At 46.1% G+C, this 21,090-nt stretch overlaps 1 protein-coding gene across 3 annotated transcripts; it reads left to right on the top strand.

Moving 5' to 3' along the window:
• Positions 1-251: 251 nt before the first annotated feature.
• SLC39A13 (solute carrier family 39 member 13) lies at positions 252-20,534 on the top strand. Of its 3 annotated transcripts, none has more exons than XM_081856277.1 (10): positions 252-406; positions 11,873-12,175; positions 13,029-13,142; positions 15,156-15,277; positions 16,094-16,249; positions 17,137-17,226; positions 17,617-17,667; positions 18,276-18,408; positions 18,530-18,629; positions 18,970-20,534. In XM_081856277.1, exons 2-10 carry the CDS (start codon positions 11,905-11,907, stop codon positions 19,043-19,045), a joined length of 1,113 nt encoding a protein of 370 aa, XP_081712403.1. In that variant the 5' UTR covers positions 252-406; positions 11,873-11,904; the 3' UTR covers positions 19,046-20,534. The 3 variants fall into 3 exon arrangements, with proteins under 3 accessions (XP_081712403.1, XP_081712405.1, XP_081712404.1); XM_081856278.1 differs by lacking the exon at positions 252-406 and adding an exon at positions 413-660; XM_081856279.1 differs by lacking the exon at positions 16,094-16,249.
• The last annotated feature ends 556 nt before the right edge of the window (positions 20,535-21,090 follow it).

Raw genomic sequence — 21,090 nt, 5'->3', positions numbered from 1 at the left:
GAGACAGCAACGGCAGCTTCTCTGCGCGTCTACCTCCGCTTTGGCGAATACTCAGCCGTGCAGCAAGCAGCCCTAGACCTGCGCTCTGTCACTTGTACGGCAGAGTAAGACTCTTTTCCGGTCCCCCATCCTGCCCTAACCGGAAGCATGTCCTGTTCCCCGCTGGCTCCCTTAGCGTTTCTAGAAGAAGCGTGTGCTCTCGCTATCCGGTCCCCCTTTGGCGGACACGTCGGAAGCTGTGCCGCGCGCGAAAGCGTCCGCCGGAGCGGCGGCTTTTGATCCGAGGAGAATGGGACCGACGTGGCTGGCTTCTGGAGGCGGAGCCGAGGCTGAAGAGGCGGGGGGAGTCCCGAGCGGAGACGCAGCTGGATGGCAGGGGCAGCCCGGAGCTCCCCGGTGTCGCACGGTAACGAACCAGCCCCTGAGCTGCCCCTGGGTGGGAAGCACCCCTGCCCTCCATCCCGAGGGTCGAGGGAGCCCAACTTTTCCGGGGCGGCTGAGGCAGAGAGGCGGGCGGAGCGTGGCCGGGGCTTAGAGCGGGATGGAAGAGGCGAGGGCAGAGGAGGCGCAAGTGGTACCCTGTGCCCGGGCAGCAATAGGAAAAGAAAGAGCACCCCGGGATTGAAGTGCGTATGTGGAGGGGTATCCTTCATAGACCAGGTGGGTTACTTGATGCCTCGGGAGAACCCGGCTCTTCGTCCCCCAAGTCCTTTAATCATTTGCTGACAGATGTTGCATTTAGCTTCGTTGTCTCTGCCGTTAATTATAGCCTGATCCTTCACTTTCTTCCTTTTTTCAAAGTGCTGCGCTTTTGAGATCTTGTGATTGTGTGTTTCCTAGACTCGGTATGGCTTGTTGAGAGAAGGGGTTTCCTTTTATCGGCTTCCGAGAAGTGGGTGATCCTAGGAGAATGTAGCGCTCTTTTCTCCCAAGGAGCAAGAGCCGCCTCGTAGTTTTGTTTTCAGAAGGTAAATAACCATAATATAGAGTTCTGATCCATACGGCACGCAGACCATATCGATGTGCTTAATGAGCCTTGCACGTACCCCATCGCTTTTCACTTCTCCGCTCCTCCACCAGTTTTCCTTCCAGCAGAAGTCGCCGCTAAATAGACTCTGCATGTTTACTCCGAAGCTATTTTAATGAGGTTTACTCCCAAGGCAACTCTGCTTAGAACAATTTCTTAGATAATGTCCCATTGTGCCTCTTAATAAATAGACACATGTTTTAATAAAGGAACATCTGTGGTGACAGCTTTAGCATATTAGCTGGCCCACTCAAACTGTAGCTTCCACTTCAGACAAATTATAATGGGAGATGAGGAGAGAAGAATTTCAAAGGCAAAATAATGGCTTGGTACATAGAGGAACCTGCACTGGGGATGAATGGAAGTGTATTCTATCTGGTAGAAGTTTTATGTCTTTTGACCACCCAGAATTGGGTCTTGTAAGAGTTAGGATACTTCTTATAGGCAGAAACAAGTGTGTCTTGTGGCTACTTAAATACAGACACTTTTACAGTGTCAGCCTTTGCAAGTCTACTCAGAAGTAAATCCCACTGAGTTCAACAAGACTGATTTGCAGCCAAGTACATGTGGGATTGCAGGCTTTCTGATAATAATAGGGATCAGGAACTGTGGCCTTCCTGATCTTTGATGGACTCCAACTCCCATCAGCCTTAGCCAGTATGGCCAATGGTCAGGGATGAAGGAAGCTGTAGTCCAACAACTTATCCACCCATGTATAAACTTTTGTGACCTGGAGTTCACTTCACCAGATGCATAATGTATTATCCTCAACTGACAGATAAAATATATACATAAATATGTAGAGGAGGGACGGTGGAATGTAAAAAGTGGGATCAAAGGGCTGTGAAATGCAAAAAGCTTCTGACAAGTCTGTTAAAGCTCAAATGCATGTAAAATGAACACAGTGATCCATTCACAACAGTAGTTATGGGTGCTAACCCAATCATCCTAGCTGTGCTAAGTTAATTACCTATAATAGGATAGGAAAGTGGAATGGGCAGATTTGGTCTGGTGCAGAGTAGTTACTGTGTCACAAGTAGTTTATCTTAACTTATGGAATGTCATACAGAAGGCATGACCCACCATACTTCATTGTGACCTTACAGAAGTTTTTAGAAGCACAGTGGAACTTCTGCATTGAGGCTAAGTAAGGACACATGCCGCTCAAAGATCTGTGATTAGCTGTATCTTCACTGGTGAATGGTGGACCCATGCAGTGGAACTGTTTTAAATTATGAAGGACTCATGACTTGATCCTCTTTCAACCAGGAGCAAGTTCACCTGTCATTTGCCTCGTTATGTTCTTACTCTCTTAGTGACTGCTGGTGTGGTGATTTGATAATTGCTTCTCTTTAGGGTGAAGGTGGGGCATCAATGAAGTTTATGCAGCTATGAATAGTGTGGACAAATCTCACAAAAACTTTTTTCCTCCTCCATCATAATGTTAGGATTTGGGTCCTCCCATGAACTTTTTAAGGTTCAGGACAGGCGCCATAAAGCACTTCTTCACACAGTGTGTAATCACTTGATAGGATTCACTGCTACAGCTTGTGATGATGTCCATTGTCTGAGATGGCCCTAAAAGGGGGTTAGAGAAATTAATGGACAACGCTGTTAGCAAAATAAGGCACAAAAGAAGAAGAAGAAAAATGATCAAAGAGCAGTTTGGAGAAAGGGGGCATCTTCTCCTCCTTTAGAGGTTGCTGAATAGGTGCAGAACATATCCCCCCATGAATTGCTAGCTGCACTTCTGTTCATAAGATGAGTTCATAGATGATGTCTCCACTTGCTGAAAAATTCCACACTAATAATAGTCAAGCCTGTATGTTGCTGTGACTTTGTGAAAGTGGAGGGAAAACGCATAATGTGGTATTGCATGCAGAAACCACCTTCCCCTCAGCTTTCATTTAAGTTACTGGTCCTTATGGCTACAAAAAATGTTTCAGATTGTTTAGCCTGTTGAAATATCAGAAGTCAGAGAGCTGGATGAATAAGGCTTCCAGTGGCTGCGTTTCAGTGACCTGCAGAACCAGAATAAATTATGCAGAAGAAGAAGTATTGAAAAATAAATTAGGCAAAGTAAAAAAGATAGTTCTGCTTTTCTTGGTGCAGAATTGCTTGGGATATTGAATTTTATTTTTATTTTTTAGCACAGAGTCCACACAGTCCTACCTGTGACTGACTCATGCTCCTGGTAGGCTCAAATTAGGTGCTTTTTGAGAATTCCATGATGGCTCTTGAAGTAGCATGTTGGGCAAGCCCATCACTCCCATGGACTCACTGGATGGACAAATCAAACTTGTTTTTCCAATTTTGTCTCTTGTAGAATGGAAACAATGCTCTACCTCACAAGGCAGTTGTATACTCTAATATGATCTGGAGCACTTTGCAAAATTAGAAGTGGCTTAAAAACATGTCAACACCTGTAATGTTTCTTCCAGTTCAGATATGTATGTTCTTTGACAGGAGTTTGTCTCTGCAGGGATAGAAGTTTGTTTATTTAACAGAGCTCTATCATGGAACCCTGACATGGGAACGAGGCTCCCAGACTAGACCTAGGCCTGCTTCCAGCATCAGGCTAGGCTTTGGTTCTGAATGGGTCACTCCAGGGTGAGTGGGTTGCTTCAAACCCCACAGTGGCAGAATTGGTGCGACTGGGAGCTGTGAAGCCTTGTAGCTGTTGGCAGAAGGTCAGGATTTCCAGTAGGATTCCAGGCGTTTACTGCTGCTGCTGCTGCTGGACTCGTAAAAGGGTCTGGAAGAGAGTTTGTTTGTTGCTGTTTCTATTTCCGTTGTGGGGGAATAGGATGACATTTTGTCTGGCCTCTCTGGCATAATTAGAGATGAGCCTTGGGCTTCCAGAGGAATATGCCCGAATATATATATATTTTAAGAGTGGCATGGCGGTAGGATACAAGACTGGAAAAATGCTGGAACAGTGTGGTCAGCAGAAGGGTAAAGCTGCTGGCTGTCAGGGGAGGAGGCAGGAGCAGAAGAAACTCTTGACCGCTGCACAGAGCTTGCTGTGGGGAGAGCTGAGCTGGATTTTCCAGGTGCATTGGATAACGGCCATTTCTAGAATAGACTGGAAATCTCTTGCAAGGGAGACTAAGCAGTTTCAGAAATGTCTCAAGTAAACATTCTGATCTATTTCCCTTTTCCGTTTCTCTCTTTCTCTTGGTGTAGGCTTATATTTCAAGTGGCACTGGCTCTCGAGTCTACCATCCAAGAGAATGGAGTGGGTGTAGGTCTCCTGTCTAGAGAGGCATGCAGACTTTTCACAGTGTTAATAACATAATCCTAAGCATGCTTAACCAGAAGTGTTTTTCAGATAGCAACCCCAATCTTCTACATGTGCCATATGAAAAGGCTTTTTTGTGTTTCTTGTTGTCTGGTTTTGGGTTTCTTTCCTGCAGCATCTCATTCTGAATTGGAAAAAATAAATAAATCTTACGTATATCAATCATCCTCCAGTTGCTATTTCAGGAGCTCCTCGCAATTTAGATAATCCTCCAGGGAACACAGTTATTCACTAGCAAGCAGAGTCTCCTCTCCTCTGGGACAATTCCCACTTCTAATACCCCCACATGGAATGTGCTCTGAGTCAAGGTTCTACTTTTTAAAAAATTGTGCGGGTCATGACTTCAATCCTGTTCACTGGGAATTATGAAAGGGTCACTAGGCCAGATGTGTTTTGCATTAAAGCTGTTTCCCCGAGTTACCAAAGACTGGAGTTTTTTTTTAAAGAATAAATAAATAATGGGAATTTCTTAGGACACTCTCTCTCTCTCTCTCTCACTCTCTCTCTCTCTCTCACACACACACACACGCACATACGCACATAGGTTTTTTTAATACTTGATGGCTCATAGTTGGATATGGGAATTTACTCAATTGAAAAATATTGAGTTTTAGTTGTTGTGAGAGGTTATGGAACTTCTGACCATGGTGCCTGACCTGTGATGGTTCAATCTCACAAACACATTGCCTCTTTATGTTACTAATGTGACATGTTGCAATTGCAGGAGAGGAGAGATGCAGAATCTTTTGTGCTGGCCCTCATCACTCAAGCTCTGGAGGAATGTTGCCAAAAATGCCCCCCCCCCATTTCCATGGCAAATGTTCGCTCTCTCTGTCATAATACGTAGCACTATTTGCTCCCCTGGCTTCATGTTCATTGTTTCTGCTAGGAAGGTTTGGAGGCTCACAATATGATAATGGAATTCCAGGCAGAAGCAGGTGGCATCCTTGGGTACCACCCCACTCCAGGAAAGGGTCCACTGCCATGCTCTGAAGCTCTGAATGCTCTGAAGATGCTGGTCCATCTACTTTCCTTTGGTGCCTGTTCATCGGTCCTCTCCAAGTGGGCAGGCAATGATGAGTTAGGAAATGGAACAACACCCTCCACTTCCCTTGCACATCACTGTCCGTACCTTGGAGGCTGTTTAGTTTGCACACAGAGGGAGAGTGAGTGGGCAGCGGTACCTTGGAGAAGTGGAAAGGGGATCCATTGAGGATCACCTAAAACCTGTTACTATATATGGTTGCTGGTTTGGAGATCACTTGCGTTTGGGTGGTAACCTCATGGCAAGTGTAATAATAATAATAATAATTTAATAATTTTATTATTTATATGCCACCCATCTGACTGGGTTGCCTTAGCCACTCTGGGGGGCTTCCAGCAAAATCTAAAGGTAAAGGGACCCCTGACCTTTAGGTCCAGTCGTGGCCGACTCTGGGGTTGTGGCGCTCATCTCGCTTTATTGGCCAAGGGAGCCAGCGTACAGCTTCTGAGTCATGTGGCCGGCATTACTAAGCCACTTCTGGCGAACCAGAGCAGCACACGGAAACGCTGTTTACCTTCCCGCTGGAGCGGTACCTATTTATCTACTTACACTTTGACGTGCTTTCAAACTGCTAGGTTGGCAGGAGCAGGGACCGAGCAACGGGAGCTCACTCCGCCGCAGGGATTCGAACTGCTGACCTTCTGATCGGCAAGTCCTAGGCTCTGTGGTTTAACCCACAGCGCCACCCACGTCCCTCCAGCAAAATATAAAACACCATAAAACCTGTATGCTGGCTCAGAGTTACTAACAATCACTAGGCAAACACCTAGGGAAGAGCTGAGGAATCTGTGGGCCCTCCTGATGTTGCTGGACTCTATTTCCCATCAGCCCCAGCCAGCATGGCTGGTGGTCAGGGATGAGAATTTTAGTTTAACATCATCTGGAGAGCCATAGGTTCCTTATTCCCATACTTGCCACTTGAGAATGTAAGAACCGATTGGCTGCATTTGACCTAGTTCTGCACTTTTTCTGCTGGCCAGATGCTTGTGGAAAACTCATAAGCAGACCCTGAACGTAACAGAAATATTGCGATAGTTGGCCTTAACATCTGATGATCCAGTACACTCCCTTTGAAAATGGAACTTCCTTTGTGGCTGTAATGGGAAATGGCCATTGATCAACATCTTCTGCCATGAATTGGTTAAATCCTTTTATAAATAGGCATCTTCCCTAGAGGAGTTGTGGTAGTTAAAAATAGTGCTTCCTTGTTCCGTTTTATTGCTAAACAAGAAGTGTGTGTGTGTGACAGGGGAAATATTCCCCGGGAGGAAAAAGGCTCTGATGGTTTGGAGGGAATCCTGCAGGAAACTTGAGTAGTGCAGAGTGTGTTCCCCACATGAGCTTTGCTTTCTTTCACCCATATGTTGTGCAGTGAGCAGGGGGCTTCTGTGGGCTGAGCATCTGGTGCTGCATGGTTTGCAGAAAGCAGGTGTGCTGACTTTAGGGGAAATGTGGTTGATTAGGTTTGGCCTCTGGCCTCTGGGCTCCAAAAAAACGCTTGTCTCAACTGCTGGAGAGCTGTATCCAGTCAATACTGAGCTTGATGGACCTGTATAAGACAGCTTCCTATGTTCTTAGGGGGACAACAGATTACTCAAAGCACCACATGCAGGTTCAACCTAGGATGACTCAGAGAAGGAATTTCGGGAGGCATTTTGATACCTCACATGTCTCAGATGTGTTGGCCCCAAATTAGTTGGCACTGGCATGACTAAGGGAGCCCTGCTCTGTCCCCTCCCCCTCCCCAGTGTTTCCCCAGGCCTTCTAGCCCCCTGGAACTCTGCCTTCTAGGAATTTTCCATAACTCACTGATTCCACCATGGGCCTTGCAAGCAAGTGCATATGGGCTGCTAAGCCACAAATGTTTGTCCTTGCCTGCTTGTTCACATGTCCTATGTTTGGCAGATGTGAGTAGACTGAAAAAGAGAGCTATCTCCCAAATGACAGAATGGCCTTGCCTAATAGTTACTCCTCTGTAATATAAGGCGAATGTTTCTTTCCAAGTCTCTCTTAAATCACTGGAGCCAGAAGGGTGCAGTGGATGAGTAAGACCTCGAATCAAATCCCTGATTCAGCCACAAAGTTCCCTGAGGGATCTTCAAACAGTAATTGTAGCCCCATCCATCCATCCATCCATCCATCCATTTCTGCTTGCTCTTGATTACCTGTTGATCTCTTCCGACATCATCTTCATCATCTTTCCTGCAAAGCCCCATATGTTGGAGCATAATGTTGAGAAAGTGTTAGTATAGTCTAAACAATAACTTGAAATGATCCTTGAAAAGTTTTGCCATAGCAACAAATTTTGCTCTTAGCAACAGGTTTCTTTATAAGGCAAACTTTGGATGAGAAAGTGTGTATGTGGTGTAGAGGCTGCTGCTCTGGCCAGATGGCCAAATGATTATCTGCATATAGTTTTATTTTACTTTATTAGACCAGTAGTTATACAGTCGTACCTCAACTCCGAACGCCTTGGGAATTGAACGTTCTGGCTCCCAAATGACTGAAAACCGAAAGTGATTGTTCCGGTTTTCAAATGTTCTTTTGGAAGCCGAATGTCCGATGGGGCTTCTGCGGCTTTCGATTGGCTTCAGGAGCTTCCTGCAGCCAATCAGAAGCCACGCTTTGGAAGTCGAACGCTTCGGAAGTGGAACAGACTTCTGGAACGGATTCGCTTCAACCTCCAAGGTATGACTGTACAAGTTATATTAGGGTTACCAGACGTCCCCGGTTCCCAGGGACAGTCCCCGGATTTGCAAATCTGTCCCTGGACAAATTACGTCGCCGGAATGTCCCCAGATTTGCAAATCTTTCCCCGGGAAACGTGGCAGCGGTAGCCTCAGCAGCCCGGAGCCAGCCTGGTAGCGCAGTTGGCTGTGTCTGGCTCCGGGATGGTGACTGCCGCTGCCACCGCCACTGCCGAAGGGGAACCGGGGACATCTGTCGGTACAGATCCCCTGACCCCTTCCCCCTTTGTTTTGACTGATGGGGAAAGCACGGGAGTTGCGGGCGGGCATCCATGGCCCAGGAGGGGTGCAAGGTACGTGGTTTATCTGCTGGGCAATGTGCAAAGCCCTTCTATCACACCATGTGAAACATAAATGTGCAGAGTTTTTAAAAAACTGGGCAAAGGTGCACCGCCCGCCCATGACTCCCGAGTCTCCCTTGTTCTCCTGCCCCCTTCCCCCCTTTGTTTTGACAGATCGGATGAGGCTCGGGAACCGTGGGCGGGCAGCCATTGCCCAGTTTTTTAAAAAAACTCTGCACATTTATGTTTCACAGGGTGTGAAATAAGGGCTTTGCACCTTTATACAGTATGCATGTGTGCTTGGGCCCAGGGTCTTTTGCCTCACCATCCCCACTATTTATTCCCTGTTGCTACTGAGCTCCCCCCCCCCCCAAAAAAACTGTGTCCCTGGATTCATTGAAAAAAATCTGGTAACCATATACATTGTAGTGTTACTTTGGCAATAAATACTTTAAGAAGAACAAAAATGGGTGTATTCCCACATGGGAGTTCACCAAGAGAAGAGCCGAACTGTGAAGTGGAAGATTCCGGAAGACTTTCTGGGTGACACTGCTGACTGGAAAAGGAACCCCAAAAATGGCAAACTGCACTGGCAGAAAGCTCCCCATGCAATTAAGAAGTCTTAAGAAGATTGGGGTTCTAGATCACATGATGGGGAGACCCCCATGAGTAGGACAGCCTCTTCACTGCAGAAGTTAGTCCTCAGCATATTGGGGGCTGTGGGAACAGTGCCAGGGGTGAGAAGCCAAGGCCAATGGGCTCACCCCCTTGTGTTATGGCAATTGGCTGGAGGAGGTGGGGAGACTGAGTGAATAAGGCTTGTGTCTGATTCTAATCTTATCTCACAGGATTGCTCTGAAGGCAGAGGGGCAGGGAGTCCCATGTTTGCCAGCTTAACTCTTTGGGGGAGCAGGAGAGGAGACTGTATTGCCTGCAGAAAACCTTGGGGAGAAAGTAATTGTAGAATACAAATCTAGGAGGGAGAGGAAGGGATGGAATCTGTGTGAGGGTGGAGAGGGGAAGGCTAGAGCTCATTGGATGAGGACACACTTTGCATGCAAAAAGCGTCTCAGGATTAATCTCTGGCAACTCAAGCCAAGAGTATCTTGGGTTACTGAAAATGTTGTTAATTGCCTTTTTAGTATGATTGAAAGGCAAGATATAAATACTTCCATTGAATAACTACAAAGCAAGTGTGGGACCGGAAGAGATCTTTGCCTGAGACCATGGAAAGCTGATGCCAATCAGACTCAAGTAGACAGGACAGGCTGGCCGAAGAAATAGTTTGACCAGAAATTCCTAGCTTCAAACTGCAGGGCCAACAGATGGGCTAAATAAAATATCAAAAAATTCTGCGGCTATCCCTGCTGAAGAGCCTTAAGCCCCTGAGCTGTCGTTTCTGAGTGGTTGCTCCGGTGACTTCCCAAAAGGTGTTTCCTGACCACATGGTGTCTTGGATATACATGTGTCAGAACAGGACAGAGCATACATTGTGGAACTGGCTGCTGCTTGGCTCTCTCACACCACCACAAACCTGGCTGGAAGTCCATAGATGGGGCAAAGAGGGAGGAAGCAGGTCAGCCCTGGCCAGATTACAAAAATATGCAGATACACTTGTAATATATCTGTTATGGTGTTACTGCTTACTTCCTCTTCAAGAGAGGTCCAGCAACGTTTGGCAGCCTAGGTTCCTTCAGAGACTCAAGTAGGCCTCAGGATTCTAGAGGAGAGCTGTGAAGGTCTCCCTCTCCTACATGTAGTCCCAGCCTCTTCTGATCAGCAGGAACTTAGTTTCAAATATTGTTAAAATTCTTATACAGCCCCAAAGTTTACTTTCTCTCTCTGATTCTCTGGAGTACCATAACTCACAGTTTCTGATTGACTCCCCCACCAACATCCTTCAGGGTCTGGAATACTTTTCTCTTTCTTTCTTTCTTCTTCTCTCTTTCATTACCTTTCCTCCCCCAGGTGGTAAAGACTTCCTGCTGCTTGCCTTTGTAGGCTGTGGAGGTTCCCAGTTATATTGCTGCTGCATCTCCCTCTCGCTGTTCTTCTGAGTCTTTATCTACTGATAAGGATGGGTCTGACACTCCTATCCCCATCCCCTAGGTCTGTGTTTGTACTTGGTCATGATGAGGCCACAGCAGTCTGGAGATTGGAGTTGCTTATCAACAGCCGCTTACACATGGGCTTCCCCAGGCAAAGTCCAACATCTCCAACCAGTAAGGGTGGGATTCAACTAACAGGCCCTGCCAGCAGAAGCCTATGCAAGAACTTCTGCTATAGCAATGGGGCTTTCCCCCTCCCTCCCTAAAATTATTTTTTTGGTGTGTGTTTTTATATTTGTAAATCTACCAAGGAATAAAACAAAACAAAATTGGGATTAAGGTGTTTTTTTCAGGATGGTGGAGGGCCATACACCCATTTGCATATTGGTGGTGGCACTTGCACTTCCTTTGGTAGGAAATGCTCTATGTGAGGGCTGGGGGAGCAGAAAAAGTGGGGGTCAATGAGGGTCAGTTGGGGGAGAGTGAGAACTCCTGGGGCCATGGCAGCAGAAACACTGGTGCCAAAGGGGCAGCATACCTTCCGACATTCCTCAGATGAAAATGTCCCTATTTTCATCTGAGGAATGCTGGAGGGTATGGCATGATGGGGGAAGAGAGCGAATCATTCCATTAGGTAAGCAGAAATACTTGTGCTGACAGAGATCTGCTTAGTGGCATGCTGAATTCCTCTTTTACATCATTTTAGTATCTGCAGAAGCCATTAAACTCTGGGTCTAGTTTTGTACTACCATTTTGATGGGTTTCTGGCTGGGCTGCTGTCCTTGTAATGTCCTCATCAGTCAGCATGTTGCCTCAAGCCACCCATGGTGAACTGGTCAGGTTGCCACTCCACCTCAGATTCCATTGCTGTCACGAGCGCAGGTGGTTTGTTGGTATATTGCCAGATGCCCTTGGCATCTATGCTTGGAATGGGTGGGGGAGCCTTTGTTTGGTCTGACTGGGCCGCGTGGCCAAATTTAAATGGGCCAGCCGGCCACACCAGAAAAATCCCAGCAGCTCAATAAGTGTATATACATACAGGAGATATGTGAATTTTCTTTTAGGAATGGTTCAGAACCACACAGCCCCAGTGTGAGGAAAGTGATGTTCAGTCACAGAAATGGGCTGCCGAGATCTATGCTGATCCCTCTTTTTCACAATATGAAGGTCCCACATAAGTAGCTACCTAGGAGTTGCAGGGACATCTTGCTTCGTTATGAGATTTCCATCTAGTAAAAAAATGAGAGAAAGAAGTATGACTCATCCTTTCTGCCCCTAAAGTCAACAATGGGAAGACTAATTCAGTTCAGGAGGGAAAAAAGAACAAATGTCTTGGGACTGACTTTCAAAAGGGATGGGTGAAGAGGAGAAGCACTGGAGAGTTTTAGGCATGGACTGTTCATCTTTTCCCTCTTCCTTGCAGGGATTGACCAGCCAGGCTGAGGCTGCACAGTGATGATGGGGGAACGACTGCTTCTCCATGGAACCCTCTCCTTCTTGATGCTTACGGCTGCCTGCCAGGCCCACGACCTTCCACTGAGCCAGACTGACATTGAGGCTAGTCCCCTGTGTGAAAAGGAGACTGAGTCCTGGGGGGCCATATTCAGCGAGGAGCGCCTGGATGCTTGGATCTGTTCTCTGATTGGTTCAGTTATGGTTGGGCTGAGTGGGGTCCTTCCCCTGCTGGTAATTCCTCTCGAGACAGGGGCAGCACTGAAGTCAGAAGGTAAGCACCCCCTGATGAGTTCTGCCTCCTTTTTCTGGCTCAGCATCTCAGTCAGGGATTGCTCGGGGTAGCACAGCTTTTAAATGCAAGACCTGGATGCGGCATGCTTATTGTAATACAGGAGCAATATGCACTTATCAAGTCATTCTATGAAGTCAGGTGGGCGGACAATGGCTAAGTTTAGGGTGTTGAGCATGTGCTGGTGGATTTTCTAAAATAGGACCTTCACCCTCTAGTAGTAAACCAAATTTCATGTGGATTCTGTGACTTGTGTAACTGATGCATAGGTATGAGTATTTTGTAAGCCTTTGTTTCCTACTAGCCATGGGAAAGGGCAAAGCATCAGGCAAAACAATGAAGCCCTGTTTTCTGGCCACTGGAAATCCAATTGGAAATGCCTCCTTTCTGTGGCTTTTGAGATTTCCCTTGGCACCACTTGCATAGTTTTGATTTTATCTTTGTACTCTTAAGGGCTAGAAACAGGATATTGACTTCTACACTAAGTTGTGTGTTTGTGTGGTGCGGGCTCAGAACTGTGGAATAAACACAGCCCTGTTCTCTTCTCTAGACACTAGGCAGACACAATTTTCCCACTGGCCCTACCTCTCCTTGCAAGTTCACAACCGGCCCACTGGGTTCTGTTGTCAAATAGCAGGAGCAATGTACTAGGTGTTTCAACTGGCTTCCCCAGTTTCAGCATTTTCTTGGAAGTAGACAAAGCATCCTGATCAGCTGCTATGGCAGCAAACCCTATGCATGGGGGAAGAGATGACTGTTCCCTCAGCTTTCCCATGAGTAGCATAGCAAGATGAGATCAAGCTCTGTGGTGACTGGCTGCTCTTTGTCTTTTCAGAGGGATCCCATCGGATGAAGCAGTTCTTGAGCTTTGCCATTGGTGGGCTCCTGGGGAATGTTTTTCTGCACCTGCTCCCAGAGGCCTGGGCCTACACCTGCAGTGCCACTGCAGGTAATGCCTGCAACTGTGCAAATGCCTTGAAATCACACAGGCACTGATCTGCAAGCCATTTCTTTCCCTGCGTCTGCACAGATTGTTGTGTTCCATTTGGGCTCTCTTGTTATCTTTTCAAAGGAGACGCCTGGACGCCAGGGCTTGTTTTCTCTCTGTTCTATGCTTTGACTCTTAATAATAATACTAATAATATAGCCATGCTTCTTCCAAAGCTATGTCAAATGAATTACTAATCAACTTGTTGCACTTGTAACCCACCTCGCCTCCAAGGAGCTCAAGATGGTGAGCATAGTTCTTCTCTTCCCCATTTATCCTCACAACAACCGTGTGAGGTAGGTTAGGTTGAGAGTGAACAGCTGGCCCAAGCTCACCCAGTGAGTTTTATGGCTGATTATCATAGGGAAAATGCCTTGTCCCTTTTCCCCAACCTGTAGCCCTCTAGATGTGTTGGAGGACAGGTCCCGTTCTCCATGGCCATTGACCACTATGGCAGGAGTTGATGGGAGCTGTAGTCCAACAACCAGGCACCAAGTTGAGGAAGGAATTCTCTTCTGTAGATGCAAGAGATGAAACAAACACAGCCACCTTTGCTCCTGAATAGCATGTTGTTGCCTCCCTGCACTTCTGCAGCCTTGGGGAAGGGTGCTCTTCTGTGCTGCCCTGCAATTAACTGCTTGCTTCATAAAGGACAACTTCCTCTGATCTTGAAGGTCTACATAGGTCTCCCTCCATAAGAAGGGCACCTGCCCTTGCGCTGCTGCCTGCCTTGAGTCCGCAGGTGTTGTTGCCTCCTGAAAATGTGACCTTGGAAGACGTTCCCTGCCTTGTCAGCCTTGATCTGGCCTTTGGGCTTCAGGATTGCATCACCACACACATGCCTGTCATTCTCCCTTGCCTACAGCCAGTCTCAACAGCGTGTGGGAAGCTGACTGCACTCCATCTAATAAAAAAGGACATCTTTTGTCCTTAGGCAAAGAACTTTGCCAGGGTGTGGCGGGAGGAGGAGGCGGAATGAGCTCTCCAGAGCACAGACTTCATGCCTGTGCACGCAGCTTAGGCAGGCTCAGCTTCAGAATCTGCCCTGGTGTGGCTGTAACCGGGGGCTGCCTATGTCTCTTTGCACACACAAAAAACCCCAGCTTTTTTCTCTGAATAAAACATGCAGAGTTAATGAATTTGCAAGTAAAGCATCTCCAGCTTGCAGGACTTGAGTTTTCAAGGAATCAACATTCTGTCACGGGAAGTGGGTTGGCAGGGAGCTAGGTGCGTGAAGGTATCCAAGAAGAGATGGGTGGGGAGAGATATACAGCGAGAGACAGAGAGTGGTAGCCATAGGAAGAGGGAGCTATAAAAAGCACAGGTGCCCCCCCACCCTTTACTACAGAGTCCTCTTCTATTTTCAAGGCTTCTTTTTTTCTAGACTTGAGAAGAGTGCTTGAGAACAGAAGAGCTTTGCTGGGTCAATTTATTATAGATTCACCCACTCCAGCATCAGGCACAGAGCTCATCCATCCATCCCCTGCCTACCTGTGTTGTTTACAGGTGATTGATGCTCTGGGTCAGTTGGCATCCCCACTATAGCTGACATGTGGAAGCACCCTTAGACTCTTTTGTTTCAGCTTTATCAGAGATGTGTGCTGAGTGTGTGGGTTCTTACTTTACACCAACAGCACTGGTAATACTCTAGAGCAGGGTTTCCCAAACCTGGGTCTCCAGCTGTGTTTGGACTACAACTTCCATCATCTCTAGCTAGCAGGACCAGTGGTCAGGGATGATTGGAACTGTAGTCCAAAAGCAGCTGGAGACCCAAGTCTGGGAAACCCTGCTCTAGAGTGCACTGGCCCCAGATTTGTATGTTTCTTCTGGAATCCAGTTTGCCTTTTGTGTGACTGAAGCAGGGGGGTGTGTGTTTTACTTTTGTTTGCTTTTGTGTGGGGAAAATGGTTTGGGGGGCTCCTGATTTTCAGGTTACGGTGAGACTTGTCCATTCTACCTCTTTCCCCTCTACAGGAGAAGGGCAGAGTTTCCAGCAGCAGAAGCTCCTAGGACTCTGGGTGATCATTGGTTTGCTGACCTTCCTGAGCCTCCAGAAGATGTTCCCAGACAGTGGAAAGGAAGGAAGCTCCAGCTTGGTGAGTGGATTCTGAGAGGGGTGCAAGATCCCAGTTTGATTATGACATGTGATGTTGCCATGTGATCTTGGAAACGCAGCATGAAGCTTAACTTCCTATCCCTCCCAGTAGCCTCCTCCTCAGCCTCCCAGTAGCCTCCTCAGTGATTCAGAAGGCATGACATAAACTCCTTGTGTGAAGGTCAGCAGGAGAACAGAAGGGCTCCATAATGCCCTGTGGCAGGAATGGTTAACTTGTGGCCTTTCAACATGTTGTTGCACTACAGTTCCCATCATTCTTCACCATTTGGCTGGGGCTGATGAGCGTTAGACTCCCAAAAAATATGGAGGGCCACAATTTAACCACCCCATCCTATATCAATTCCTGCCCCCACCATGTGCACAATTCCTCTGTACTTGGCATAACTTCCTCTATATTTGGCATAAATGCTTTCAATATACTATTTGAATACATTATGCAAAATACAAAGTATGGGATTTTCAAGTTTTGAATTGTGTGTGTGTGTTTAGGTTAGAGTTAGGGAGTCAGGAAAGCAGGATATCTGTTTGCTTCCCCGTCAACCTTGCATGAGCAAAGTGGAGGTCGTCCTTGTCTGATTTGTGTGACTTTGCCTAATAAACCACTTAAAATGACAGTCTCTGGGCTTCTGTGTCCTTTTTTTTTGCAAACTTTCTTCTGCTTTGGAGATCATCAGATGTAAAGAAGCTATAGTTTTCTTTGAGTTTAGGATAGCACTATATGAAGGGGATGGGGAAAGGTTTCTGGGCCACTGTTTGATGGACATGGAAAAAGACCAGCCGCTTCTCCGTGACTTAGGTCAGTGATTCCAAAGCACCTGCTAAACGGATTCCAAATGGGAGCAGTTTCTCTGCTGTGCAGGAGGCAGCCAGTCCAGTCCAAAGAAAGAAGTTGGGCACAGCTCAGAGTAATGGTTCTTCTCACTTGTCTTCGCTACCAGCCCAGAAGATCAAGGTAAACAATTTGGTGGTGGGGGTGGGGTCCATGGGCCAGTGGAGAAAATGTGATATTTGTCTAAGCAAAAACAACTCAAAAGGAAGTTCAATAACTTCCTGAAAGCAAAGATGGCAGGCAGTATTAAAAAAAAAATAGCCAAACCCTCACTTTTAGGGGAGATCAGGCATGCAGATACTTTCCTCTTAAACATGTATGAATCTTCCCTATAGTGAGTCAGACCGTTGGGCTGTCTAGCCCCATCCACTCTGACTGGCAGTAGCTGTCCAGAGTCAAAGTCAGAGGTTCTTCCCAGTCCCACATAATTGGCAGGGATTGAGCCTTGGATCTTACCACTGAATGATGGTTTCAACTCCATCATCGCCTGCTTGGTTTGGACCTTCACCTGCCTTCTCCTTTATTTTTTATGTACACAGTCTTTACCTGAATTTAAGCCGCTTTCTTTAAAAGTTTCTATCATTAAAAACAAAATTCTCGCGTCTTTACAAAAATGCCATCTCTCAACATCTTTCTGTGTTTTTAAGAATATAACTGCCATTTTCCAGTTCAGGAGAGGCGAACTGGACCACATACACTAAGAGAAAAGCCCCGTGCTGCATTCCTGTTTGACAGCTGGCAACCCATATTTTAAATTTCTGCATCTGCTTGTCAAAACAGGATAACTCACATCCATTGGGTTGTTAGAATACGATAGTCACTTTAAAGACTGCTACTTACTATGTTATGTGCCTCGTCAACCACATTCACAAGTTTGATATAAGCTACATTGTGGATAAAATTGGCATTCTTACCTTTGTTTGTGAAAATGGCCTTTGTCTGTGGTCTCCTTGTCTTTCAGGTGTTAGATGCTCTGATTTTATTTCTCTTTCTTTCCCCTGCCACTGTAGATCAGCGGATACCTCAATCTTTTGGCCAACACAATAGATAATTTCACACATGGCCTGGCAGTGGCAGCCAGCTTTTTGGTTAGCAGAAAGGTAAGTTCCCTGTTTAGGGTACCTGTTTGACTCTCCCCTAATGTTCAGATCCCAGAGGTTGGTGTTAAAAGCAAGTAGACAAATAAGAAGCAATTCTGTGCTGTTTCTGTATAGCATTTTCCTAATACTTTCATTCTAGCAGAAGATCTATATAATATGTATTAAATAACTACAGCTTTTTCCACATTCTTCCTTAAAACCCAACACTAAAAGCCCTTGCAATTGCTTTGAAGACTAAAACTGCACAGATCACCATTCAAAGGGGGACAGGGTCAGCATCTCCCCTTTCCCCCCAGGAGAAAAAATGTTTAGAAAAGTCTTGCTTTGCTGCACTTGTGTCCCTGTTGAGTGATATGGAATGTCTTAACATGTTTCTGCCATTGGCTGTAGGTTGGGCTCCTGACCACTATGGCAATCCTTCTGCATGAAATTCCCCATGAGGTAAGCGGGATCTGTATTAGGCTTGCTGGGAAGTTGTCTCAATGTTTTGTCTGAGCAGGAGGCCAGGGCTTTGTTTGAAAGAGTGAGCAAATCTCTGTAATATACACACTCTGTAATACACACAAACACACACACACCTAATAATATACAAAACTTTCCAGAGTAACAAAATCCAAAAAGATACCTGCCCCAAGAATCTTACAATCTGAATTTTGACAATGAATGAAGTAAATGGAATGGAAGGGAGAGACAAGGGATAAGCAAATATTGTGTATTTGCACATCCTTAGGTTTTCTCTCAGCCAATGTGTTGGTGGTGGCGGCGGCAGATGGTGAATGTTCTGTTTGCTTAGAATTACTTATTGCCAACCAAATAATTGGAAAGAATACTTTTCCTCCCTATGAGGCTAGAATAAATGAGTTATCTGACTATGTTCCATGTTTGACTTCCCCACTTGTTAACTCTGCGGCTTGGAATTAGTTATCTGTTCAGGAAAGGACTTTTTGTAGATGGCAATTCTGGAAAAGAGCTTGCAGTGCCATGCTTTGGGACTGTTGTCAGCTTCAGTGCAGTTCTCTCTTTTTTTGGTCCCCGCTTTGTTGCTGTAGGTGGGAGATTTTGTCATCCTCCTTCGTGCTGGCTTTGATCGTTGGAGCGCAGCCAAGTTACAGCTCTCCACGGCCCTTGGAGGCATTCTCGGTGCTTGCTTTGCAATTTGTGCTCAGTCACCCAAAGGGACAGGTAAGACTTGGAGTATGCAGAAGGGATGAATGAGAGACCCCCATATCCATCCCATCTTACCCAAATACAGTTCTCTCCTGCCACCTCCTGGTCACTGGTGTGTTTCTCACTATCCACACAGGGGAAACCATCGCTTGGATTCTCCCATTTACCTCAGGGGGCTTTTTATACATCGCCTTGGTAAATGTCGTGCCCGATCTCTTAGAAGAGAAGAATCCTTGGTAAGTGTCTTCACCACATCTACTTATGGGAAGAAAAACCTGTGGGGGTGGGGAACACCCCATGCATAACTTCCAGGGCAGCAAAGGGAAATCTGTGGCCCTCCATATTGTTGGAGTACAACTCCCATCATCCCTATTGACTGTGTTGATGGGGCTGATGGGAGTTGGAGTCACGCAACATCTGAAGAACCAAAGCTTCCCCATTCCTGATCTTGGAGCCATTATAAGCCGCCTTGAGGGTCCCAGGAGGAATAAAAATGTGGGGGATGGAAGGATCCAGATCCTCATCATGCCTGATCTTCAGCTCATCCTCTCTTCTTCTTCTTTTTCCTTCGCCTAGGAACTCAGTGCAACAAGTACTCCTCCTGTGTACTGGCATCATTGTCATGGTGCTTCTCTCATTCACTACCGAATGAGCGACTCCTGCTCCGGCTGCCTTCTGCTGCTTCCCAAAGCTGCCTTCATTCTGAACTGTTACAGAGCAATAAGGGACACCATTGAATTTTTGTTTTGTGTGCCTGTGGATTTGGCTGCTGCTACGAGAGGCAAATCAGGGAAGCCTGGTTCTGGAGGAGAATACTGCACTCCATTTCTTGTTTCTAAAGCTTCACAGGCCAGGACTTCCAAAGTATTGAGAAAAGAAAGTGGGGTGGCTGGATTTTTCTTTTCAAGTTGTGTGTGTGTGTGGTTAAAAAATAATAATTTAAATGAACACAAAACAACAACCAGCAATGAAGAGAGGGACTGCTTTTGCTGAAAGGGGCAGTGTTGCCAGTTTGGACTTGATGTGTGCAAGAATAAAAAGGCAGGTTGCAATGTAAGCATAGAGATGAAAAAATTATCTTCCATCCCAGGCCAAAATACCTGGTTGTTTCATATAGGAAACCACGATATACCTGGTCAGACTTACATTAGTCCCTCTAGCCTAGTATTATGTACTCTGACTTGCAGTGGCTCTCCGGGATCTTGGGCAAGGAAGGCTCTGGTACCCAAGATCTCTTTCAAACTAGAGATAGTAGGGATTGAATCTGAGACCTTTTGCATGGAAATCATAAGTGCTACCTTTGAGCTATGGAAACCTTCTCCCACCCTGCCATAAAATTGCTTTCTGAACCTTCTAGGATGAGGTCTGCTACTGCCTGATCCTGTGCCTCTCCCTAAGCAGTAACTGAAGATCCAGTTGGGTTGAAGCATTATAACTGAAATCAGTATTCACGCTGGAAACTTTTGGAGAGGTTGTTCAATGCCTGCCTCTAACCAAGGAACCTGGCTATAATGCCTGGTTTACGGCTGTACAGCTTAAACTGGGAAGAGTTCCTCATGCTTTCAAATCGTAAGGTAGTATGGAAGCAGCAGACTCTGCCTTTCTGGATCTGTCTCAGCCCCTGTGACACATTTTGCATTCCTTTTGGCTGACCTGGTAGCTCCTTGCTGAGTGAGCTGGCTTGCTTTACCAAAAATAGAGAAAAAGGAAGATTTTCTGGATGTGCAACTGTTGCAGGGTCAAACAAAGAGGAATGACTTCTGGCCACTCAGCGCCAGCACAAGTGCTTAAATCAGGACTGTCAAGAAAACTAAATGATACAACTTCTAGTTTAAAAACGGAAGTAAACGCAGCTTGACAGCATAATTCGAATAGGCCCTTCAGTTGCCAAACAGTGAGATGAAATGGCTTCTAAAAACAGCAATGAGATTCAGTGTGTATTGAAAGACAGAAGAACAAATGACTAAATGGTCGTGTTGCAAATAAACAGCGCTTTCAGACCAAGCTGTCTTCAGTGGCACAAAGGTAAACTCTGTGTGAGGTTATGTGCTCTTCAAAATAAAAGAATACAATGATGTTACATTTATATAACGAGCTGTTTCGTTATTTGAACTTGTTTATAAATAAATGTTTTATCATTATTTGTAGAAGTTATGTTGTTTTCTGTGAATAGTCACAGTTTTACTTGCAGATTTGTATGGTTTTCTTTGTAGTCCTAACTTTTGGTGAGGGTTTTTCAGCATTCCCATTAACTAATTAGGACTGCAAATTTGCCCTCCAAAAAAGCTCAACAACTTAGACCTGCCCCCCATGGGGTTTTTTTTCCTGGGAGAAGATTGCAGTCTCTTGGGAGTTGGATGTCCCTGATCTAGTTTAACCCCCTGCAATGCAATGCAGGAATCCTACAGCCATCCCTGGGTGGGCTCAAACCACCAACCTTCTGATTAACAGCCAGGCACACCAACCCGTTGTGCCACAAGGGTTTGGGAATTCAATATGTTATTAAAGCATTTAAAAGCTGCCTGACTGTAGCGATGACCAGCTTCTCTTCTCCCTGGGAGCCGCCCTCAGCGTTTTACAGTGTTGCACCAATGACACAAGCAGCCCTAGAACAAACAGTAGTTTCCACGGCAGCAGCTAAATCTGCATCCTGACTCCAGCAAATGGATGACCATTTTCTTATCTACTTTTATTTTC

The sequence above is a fragment of the Podarcis erhardii genome (assembly GCF_964252035.2).
Source record: "Podarcis erhardii genome assembly, chromosome: 1".
Taxonomy (NCBI): Eukaryota; Metazoa; Chordata; class Lepidosauria; order Squamata; family Lacertidae; genus Podarcis; species Podarcis erhardii.
Note: the sequence above shows the minus strand (reverse complement) of the source record. Positions and strands in the feature narration are given on the sequence as shown.

Bases quoted from the DNA above. Each gene is read 5' to 3' on its own strand.
- SLC39A13 (XM_081856277.1), top strand. From the start codon at position 11,905: ATGATGGGGGAACGACTGCTTCTCCATGGAACCCTCTCCTTCTTGATG. The intron at 16,250-17,136 runs GTAAACAATTTG...CTGCCACTGTAG, and splicing joins TACCAGCCCAGAAGATCAAG to ATCAGCGGATACCTCAATCT. The intron at 17,227-17,616 runs GTAAGTTCCCTG...CATTGGCTGTAG, and splicing joins GCTTTTTGGTTAGCAGAAAG to GTTGGGCTCCTGACCACTAT.